At 37.0% G+C, this 9571-nt stretch overlaps 1 protein-coding gene across 1 annotated transcript; it reads left to right on the top strand.

The window, feature by feature from the left end:
- Positions 1-1931: 1931 nt before the first annotated feature.
- Positions 1932-8839, top strand: tfa (transferrin-a; the record flags this gene model as incomplete). The annotated part of the gene is given in 19 exon segments (XM_079243797.1): positions 1932-1971; positions 2080-2228; positions 2703-2805; positions 2905-3096; positions 4063-4192; positions 4349-4404; positions 4912-5075; positions 5232-5385; positions 5481-5644; positions 5759-5855; positions 5962-5982; positions 6271-6435; positions 7057-7085; positions 7087-7138; positions 7141-7207; positions 7573-7640; positions 7745-7926; positions 8459-8651; positions 8796-8839. Coding segments are annotated over 19 exon segments (2070 nt in total).
- Positions 8840-9571: the final 732 nt, after the last annotated feature.

Genomic DNA, 9571 nt, shown 5'->3' with positions numbered 1-9571 from the left:
CACTGTTTTCACATGGTTCCTTGCCTGGAGGGAAACATAGAAATGCTGAAACTGCTGAATGTCAGAGGCATGAAATCACAATTCATGTTCACATGGCCAGTTTCTGGCAGAAAGGCCCCAATCTGTCAGATTTCACAGCACTCAAAAATGAAGCCTCCCCTCTGTATTGGGGTATTATTATGACTAAATAAATGAAAGTCGAGCACAGTTTAATTTTGACTGTTAGGTATCTATACTATAAGTAAAGACTTCAGAGTATCAGTACACTAATCCCTAAATAGAAGTGAACTGATAAGTGAAGAAGAATAAGAAGTGAAGAGAATAAACTGATCTTTTCAGCCAAGTAAATGAAACAATTCAAGAGTCAATGGTCAAGTCTCGTTAAAATTTATCTGATGGTGTTAAAAACGGATAAATAAAAAAATAATATAAAATTTAAAAAAAACCTACACACAAAAAATGAGAACGTGAGATCTTTCCAGTTGCAGTGAGACTGAGCATCAGTACATAAAAATGTTACAAATTCAATAAGAGCATGTTAAAATATAAATGCATTTCAACTGACAGCACAGCAGGGAACAACTCCTCACTTCGTTTCACTTTTGATTAGTTTATTAATAGTGCCAAATTGCAACAGCATGTAATCATTGTAATTCACATAATGCACATACAAAAAATTCAGTCCCTCAATTTGGGCTTGCACCTCACAAGGCCAACAATATTCTGTAACCATAACCTCTAAATACCAAGCAGGACTGTCTTTTAAAAAAAAAAGCTTAAAAACCAAAAGAGTATTAAATTTACTATTGTTTTATGGTTCAGCTCTGAATTCCAGAAATAAAATATTGCTTATTTCACACCACATGATCCTTCTGGCTGCTTTTGTGTTACAAGAGGTCGAATGAAATAATGGCAGCACCTTTTTTCAAAAGATTTCAAATCTTTTGAAGTTACACCACAGATCCAAATTGAATGTTGTGAAAGGTATGAAGTGACATTGCAATATTTGGCAGATAAATTTGGTGTAGAAACAAAGAAGGAGGTGTTTTACTAATCAATATGAACCTGAAACTCCTGGGTTATGTAATATTGACTGTGCAAATATGATGCAGAGTTAGTATTTAAAAACCTACTTACTGGGCCTGACTGACAAAGTATCAATCTTATTTAACAAATGTGTATTAATCAGGATATAAACTGCACAAGAACATAATGAATATACAATCTAAAAATAATTAGATGACTAATAATGCCTTTGCTGAAGTGATATTATTAAAATAGATATTTTACTTGTATTGAGGTTGTTTTTTTGTTTGTTTTTTTATGTTGTATTTATTTATCTATTTCTTTTTGTGTGTTCTGAATAGGTTTTCCAAATGTTATAGGCTATGAACAAATTGGAGAAACTGGAGGTTATTTTGCATTCAGAAGTTCTGCTGCTTGTGTTGTCCTTTCACAAACAGACTGGTGATGAGCAAGTCAATGAATCAATTTGTCTACGAAGGGCATCTGGAGGGGCAGTGGATCTGAAACAGAATCCAATTACACATCAAGACACTATTACGGGAAAAATTACTTGAACTTTGGAGAAAAACAGTATATAACCCAGGATGAGTTGGGATGCCCGTCTTGAACTGTTTTTATGCTCCTGAATTGTTGCAGAGTGCGCACAATGCGCTTTACAGTCTCTGATGAGTGTCTGTGAATTTCCACTATGTGGAAATTGTTGACGGGCCTCGTAATCTGTGTATGTGTGTGTGTTCCAGTGTACCAGCACACTAAAGTAGACACGTGCTCACCTCCTGCATTTGGAAACCTGAGCAAACTGAGGTATTTTATCTCTGGGCCCCGTCCAATCAGGATTGCTATAAAAAGCAGGGCTGCCTCTCAGTCATTCTGCTCTGCCGGACAGAAGACCCCCACTGCCCAACATGAAGCCTCTCCTCCTTGTGACACTGTTCGGATGCCTTGGTAAAGATCTTTTCTCATTTTGCACAAGTGATTTTAATGATAGACTGACTGATGAGCATAATCAGTGCATCTGAACTGATGGATGCATCTGTACCTTTTTGTTTCCAGCTGCTGCGTTCGCAGCGCCTGCTGAGAGGGTGAGATGGTGCGTCAAGTCGGACCAAGAACTTCGGAAATGTTCTGACCTTGCAGCCGCGGCTCCCACTTTCTCATGTGTGAAAAAAGAAAACACTCTCGAGTGCATTATTGCCATTAAGGTGAGAAAAATTGTGATGGCTTGGGTTATTTAAGGAAATATGTTTAATACCGGCTAAATTGCCCCAGATCAGAAAGGCATTTATCGGGGTTTGACTTATTATCAGTTGTATCCGGTTGATCCATATAATAGATTGAAAAGTGTAAACTGTGTTATAGAATGATTTTTTTTAAATTAAAAATGAAGTAAAAAGCAAATAAATAGATAAACCATTGATTTTTTATTGTTATTCCACCACTGTTAAGATACTTGAATAAGCTATTTATTATCTGAAGATTAACCATTATTGAAAAGCCTTCAAGTAATTACAGTCGTTCACTGATAAACCTTTAAATAATAAAGCCAAGGGCAGATAAAACTTAGTGCTTATAAATGCATTCTGTCAGCCAATCAACAACACATTTAGAAAACTCAAACACACACATTTTTACATTTAGAGGATTTAGAGACAGTGTTTTATTGTTTTATCTTACAGGCTGGTGAAGCAGATGCCATAACTGTGGATGGAGGGGATGTTTACACTGCTGGACTTTTTAACTATGACCTGCATCCCATCATTGCTGAGGACTATGGCTCCTGTATGTTTACCTGTCAGCAATTGGGGCTAAAGATATAAGCATAAAAATGTTTACCATGCTGGTTTTTGTTTGTCTTTTCCCCCATCTGAATATATCCAGCTTCAGAAACTTGCTACTATGCTGTTGCTGTGGCAAAGAAGGGAACTGGATTTGGTCTCAAGGACCTCCAGGGAAAGAAATCGTGTCACACTGGTTTGGGAAAATCTGCAGGCTGGAACATTCCCATTGGAACACTGGTTTCCATGAATATAATTCAGTGGGCCGGCATTGAGGACAAACCTGTGGAGGAAGGTGAGTGATTTTACACTGTCCTCAGATAAAACATAGCCAATGACAGTGGACAGTTTAAGGATAGAGCTTTTGGTACGACTGAGAACATTATGGACAATATTTATAATAGGAAGTACTTTTTTTTCTATTTTGGATTCTTGGAAATATGCATTTGTACTCTAATCAAACAAGAAGATCATTAGTTTCAAGCACCTTTAACACAATTACAACTATTTCTTTTCATTTATTTTTAACCAGTGAAAGCAACTTGCTGTGGTTCACAAGAAATATAAAAAGTTTAGGCATCAAGCCAAGTCAGTTTTCTTTAGTCTCATTTGAATATTTTTTTTAAATCAAATCAAATCAAATCAAACTTTATTTCTTGAGCACTTTTCGTGCCACGGGCAACACAAAGTGCTTTACAAGATAAAATCAAGTCATAAGGATTAAAACAAACAGTGGATAACAAGGCATTTAAAAATAATAAAGACACAAGCACTCACACACACACAAGGACATAGAGCAAACAACCCCCACCCACCCCCACACACACACACACACACACACACACACACACACACTCACCAAAAAACATCATTCTCTGAATACTGTCTCTTTAACCGAATGCTGGTTAATAAAACAACTAAAAACGTTAATTAAGTGATAAAAATTCTTTAGTTTCAATGTAATCAAATTCTCCACTCTCAGGCCAAAACATTTCTCTGTTCTAATTTTAGACAACATATTATGCTTTTTCTTCCTTACCTTCTTTCCCATTACCAAAGTCCAAAATGGAACGAGGTATATTCTCCTTCACTAAGGAAACTGTTCCTCAATTGCTTTAACACAAACACTACAGAATGAAACTAGAAAAAAAAGACTAATTTTCCTCTATGTTGTTTGAGCTAAGGAAGGACTGTGATGAAGTATTGATTTGAACAGTAAGCATTTCTATAATTTTTTTTTTTTTTTTTTGTGGTTTCACAGCGGTGAGCAGCTTCTTCCAGGCCAGTTGTGTTCCCGGAGCAACCAGGGGCTCTAAGCTGTGTGAACTCTGCAAGGGGGATTGCTCCAGGTCCCAAAAGGAGCCTTACTATGATTACTCCGGAGCCTTCCAGTCAGTATAACTTTGCTTTTATGCCTCCCCATTGTGACTTTTATTGATCTATAACAATCTTTACACAAACACTGTCTACAACACTGTTGACATTTTGCATTAGTGGATGTTTTTTGTAGAAAAATTGATGCAAGTCGGGATTGTTCTGCTAAATAGGTGCCTGGCAGAGGATGCTGGAGAAGTAGCTTTTGTGAAGCATCTCACTGTACCGGGTAAGTGTCTTATATAGAGTCTAAGACCAAATGAAGTATTGATCAAAAAAACTTTTATTGTATGGTTTCATTCAAGGCAGCATTAATAGTGGACACAATCACCATCACCTAACATTATATATACTTAGCTGCTCTTGGACTTGTCTAATACTATCCAGAGTGAATAATTATTGTCTAATTATTAATGTGTTGATTTTTTTTCTTTACAAATTGAACCAAAACTGTAACTGTGGTCACAGTCAAACACAATATAATGAATGTGGAGTGTATTATTGCACACAAATACTTAACTAGAGAGTCTGATAAATCACACTTGGATTTAAAACCTCAGTTAAGGTTCCCATTCCTGATATAGCCGCATTATGCCCTAAACATAATGTCTTATGTGTGTTATTGACTTGAGTTTGTTTAATAAATAGAATTGAACTGAAAAAAATTAGAAGTGGGAAGATGGATGAGAAGTGAAAAAGTCAGAAGAGAATAAAGCTCTTCATCATGTCACTCCAGATAGTGAAAAGTCCAAGTACGAGCTGTTGTGCAAGGATAACACCAGAGCACCTATTGACAGCTTCAGAACCTGCCACCTGGCCAAAGTGCCCGCTCATGCCGTTATCTCTCGCAAAGACCCACAGCTGGCTGACTTGATCTGGAAGAGCCTCACCTCTGTTGCGGTAAAAGGAACAACCATTTGCACCGACTGATGCAACAGAAAATACAAAAAACTGTATTCAAAATATCCCAGCTGAAAAAGCAGAAGAGGAATTTCAGCTGTCTCATACTGTGCTCTGTGCTTTCATAACGACTTGGCTCCCTTTGTGCCCTTTTAGAACTTCAACCTCTTCTCCTCTGAGGCCTATGCTCCTGCCAAAAACCTGATGTTCAAGGATTCAACCCAAAAACTGGTGCAGCTGCCCCCAAATACAGACTCCTTCCTGTATCTGGGTGCTGAATACATGAGTATCATCCGCTCCCTGAGGAAAGGTACATGCAAGACAAATACACGTATGAACACAAGAAGAGCATAGAAAGACATAAGAAAGAAGTAAGACTGACTCATGTTTTACTTCTTCCTCCAGAGCAGACCCCGGACTCTACATCCTCAGCCATTAAATGGTGTGCTGTAGGCCACGCTGAGACTGCGAAGTGTGACACATGGAGCATCAACAGCATAAGCGATGGAACTACCTCCATCGAATGCCAAAATGCCCCGACTGTTGATGAATGCCTTAAAAAGATTATGGTAAAACCTCATGGAATTGTGGAAATCTGTTACCATTTCGTTTTGGTTTTTTTTTCTCCATTGTAGTTACTTAATTCAGTTTGTCTCTGATAATCGACTGTTTGATCTGTGCAGCGAAAAGAAGCAGACGCAATGGCAGTAGATGGAGGACAGGTGTACACTGCTGGGAAGTGCGGCTTAGTTCCTGCTATGGTTGAACAGTATGAACCAGGTATGATGTCTCAATAGCATAGAGAGCATCGTGTACTCTATCATTTTGTGTTACATATAATGTTTTTATACATGAGTAATGTTTGCATCTTTATTTCTTTCCACAGAACTGTGCAGTTCATCTTCAGGTACTAAACCTACCCTAGTCTTGGAAACAAATCCAAAGACATTTTTTAAACATCTAGAACATTTAAAAGATGCTAATGAGATGTGTAATTATACTACAATACAGCCTCAATGTTCATTTTATAATACTTTTTTTTACATTGATTATTGAAAATTTTCCTGAAAAGGGTTCCTAAAGATCTCTTGATATTTGTAAATTAAGCAGTTTCAGCTTGAAAGATGATCTTTAAGCATTTTGAAACAATGTGTGTTTGTGACTCATGATCAATCTTCTAAATTAACACACTCAGGCACAGCTTCCTCCTACTATGCTGTTGCTGTGGTAAAGAAGAGTTCAGGAGTGACCTGGGCAGGTCTAAAGGGAAAGAGGTCTTGCCACACAGGAATGGGTAGAACTGCTGGCTGGAACATCCCTATGGGTCACATCTATAAACAAACTCAAGACTGTGACTTCAGTAAGTGACCAATTTTTAATCTTTTTTTGTTGGTATGGTTTTGTCTGAGCAGAATTATAAGGTATTATGGACATTCTTTTAAAGTTTACAGTATTATCAAGTGTCTCATAGCTGAGTCATAATTACGTGAAACACCAGGAACATTTGACAAAAACTGTGTATTTGTGAAAAAAAAAAAAAAACAATTCAGAAAACATCTGACTTAAACTAAAACAAGCATGCTGTGCTTGAGTGAAGATAAGAGTAAAAATCTAACAGACAAGAAAAATCTGGAGACAGCTTCAAGAAAAGCAAAAGGTTTAGGTTTACATTTGTCCCGTGAAAATGGAAGGACTGTGCAAAATAAAATCTGTGAATCTTAAACAGTAAATGAAGTTTTGTTGTTGTTATTTTTTCTGTAAATACCTTGAAACAATCAGAAGCAAATATTTCTCTCACAATCCAAATGTTGGCTGAACCAAATGACCAAAATCAACTTTTTTTCAGTTAGTTCTCCCCTAATGCAAAAACCCAACCAGGCACCATCCATGTGTTCTCAATGAAGAAAAGTCAACTTGATCAACTTTTTCTAAGTGAAGAGTCAACCTGGGTTGGTTTCATCTGTTTTTTTCTTCTCTTCAGCTAAGTTCTTCAGCAGTAGCTGTGCCCCTGGAGCAGAACCCACCTCTCCATTCTGCTCTCAGTGTAAAGGCAGTGGCAGATCTGTGGGAGATGAAGCCAAGTGCAGACCCAGTGCCGATGAGCAGTATTATGGCTATGCTGGAGCCTTTAGGTATGACAAGAACCTGCATAAAATTTCTTGTGTAAAGATGAAATGGAGGAAAAAGCTTAGTCTTCCTGAGAAAGATTCCTGTGCTTTATTTCATCCATTAAATTATGGTTGCGTTGATACCCTACCTTAAATTCTACATTAAAAATCTACAGTATTACATGTAAGACTAAAACTAAAGATGTACAGTATGCTCTCATGAGCTTTAAAATGATAAGTGTGCTAATCAGCTGTTTCCTCTTGCTTCCGTTTTACTGCCTTGTCACTAATGCCTCGTGATGGTTGTATCAGTATTTTCACCAAATTCTCAAAAATCACTCCTTCACAGATTAATTTTAGTCAATATCATGTTTTTCATTTTATTTTAGATGTCTGGTTGAGGATGCTGGGGATGTCGCCTTCATTAAACACACAATTGTTGGAGAAAACAGTGACGGTAAGAGGTGGACCCTGACTGTTTTTTTATATTACGTTTCAGGTGTGTTGTGTCCCAAAAAACTGTCATTCCTCTAAACTGTTTCTTACCTCTTCTTATCAAAGGTAAGGGTCCTGAATGGGCTCAAGGTGTGAGTTCTGAGGACTACCAGCTGATCTGTCCTGGAAAGGATCCAATGCCAATCAGTGAATACAAGTCTTGTCACTTGGCTGTTGTGCCAGCACACGCAGTGGTGACCCGTCCAGAGAGCCGCGGCGATGTGGTCCGCATCCTTCAGACTCAGCAGGTCAGTAATGAGCTACTAGGTCACATGAAGTTCTACAGTATTTACATAGACAGGACTGGAAATTACATTTTGTTCATAGCATAGCTTCATCCCGCTGTTCAATAGGGTTAGTGGTTAACATTACCCCAACTGGTAAATCAAACTGACATCATTTACCAGTGCAAAATCTATGGGTTTTTTTTTCTTGTGTCTTGACACACAGATGTGCATTTTCTAAAAGATGAGACCCGAAACAAACAGTGGTAGATGTCAGGAATTTAATTAGGAACACATTTGAAATGATTGAAAAATGATCAAAACAGATGTGCATTTTTTTCCCCTAAAAACCAATAAATTGATTTGATTGGATAACTTTAGGTTTTATTCTGTTTGGGTGAAGGATATTTGAAAAAAAAAAAAAAGGACTAATTATGGCCATGTGAAGCCTCTCTCTTGCAGTTGGTAGTTTAACAAAAATTCTTTGCAAGGTATCTTAGCAAAACTAAAATGCAAATTGCTCTTTATGAAATATCAATTTTGCTCTTTTGCCCAGGCCTTGTTTGGACCCAGTAGCAGTCCTACCTCATTCAAACTGTTCCAGTCAGCGCAGGGAAAGAACCTTCTCTTTAAGGACTCCACCAAATGTCTCCAAGAGGTTCCTTCTGGAAAATCTTTTGAACAGTTTTTGGGACAAGAATACATGGCTGCCATGTCTTCACTCAGACAGTGCAGTGGCACTGCCCCAGGTTTGTGCTACTAACCGTCACATAAATAATTGCAGGATAGAAATTAGTTAATTATAATAAAATGTTATGTTTGTAGCCTCCACATATAACATTGCTTTTTGCTGTGCATTTACAAATAATTTCTTGTTTCTCCCTTCAAACCAGATCTGGAGAAATCTTGCACTTTCCATTCCTGTCAGCAAGCCTAATGGTGGTGTGGATTATGCAGTGCTTCAACGGGATCCCACTAATTCATTCACTCACTCACCCCCTCACTCAATTACACTTCCTACATTTGACATGTTTTCGTTCTAAAATATTTTTTTGTAGCCCTGTACGATCAACAGAAACCCTTAAATCAATAATCACATGACCATTCAATTTCAAATGTAGTCATTTTAATGCTGTTTAAACAAAATATCACACTTTCTCTACTGTTGGATCACATATGTTTTGTGTAAAGCTTCTGACTCTACTCAAATAAAGCCTTTTAATGTTCTTTCATGTATTCAGTATGGTTTTTGTTTTCATAGTGCTACAAAGAAAAAATATTTGCTGTCTCCTCTCTAAATGATCTAAACTGGAAGATTAAATAAAAAGACAAAACTACAGCTCCATTTCCTAAAAAGAATTGGAAATACTGTGAAAAGTGGCAATATAAATCTAAATGCAATCATTTACAAACTATTTATTTTTATTCTACATTTTAAATTAAATTTGTGCAAGCATGAGATTCAAAATACTTGCAAGTGTTTAAAGAAAATCTGAATCTAGTTTGTTGTCTTTGTACAGTGTTCAGTTCAACAATGGTATTAATAATTTACAAACTTTCATGGAAACCATGTTTGATCAACTTCAATACCAATTTTAAAAAAATTTAAAATACTTTTACAATCTAAAATTGCATAGATATGATAAATATCATGCAACCATATTACAGT

Source organism: Telmatherina bonti (assembly GCF_933228915.1).
Source record: "Telmatherina bonti genome assembly, chromosome: 7".
Classification (NCBI taxonomy): domain Eukaryota; kingdom Metazoa; phylum Chordata; class Actinopteri; order Atheriniformes; family Telmatherinidae; genus Telmatherina; species Telmatherina bonti.
Note: the sequence above shows the minus strand (reverse complement) of the source record. Positions and strands in the feature narration are given on the sequence as shown.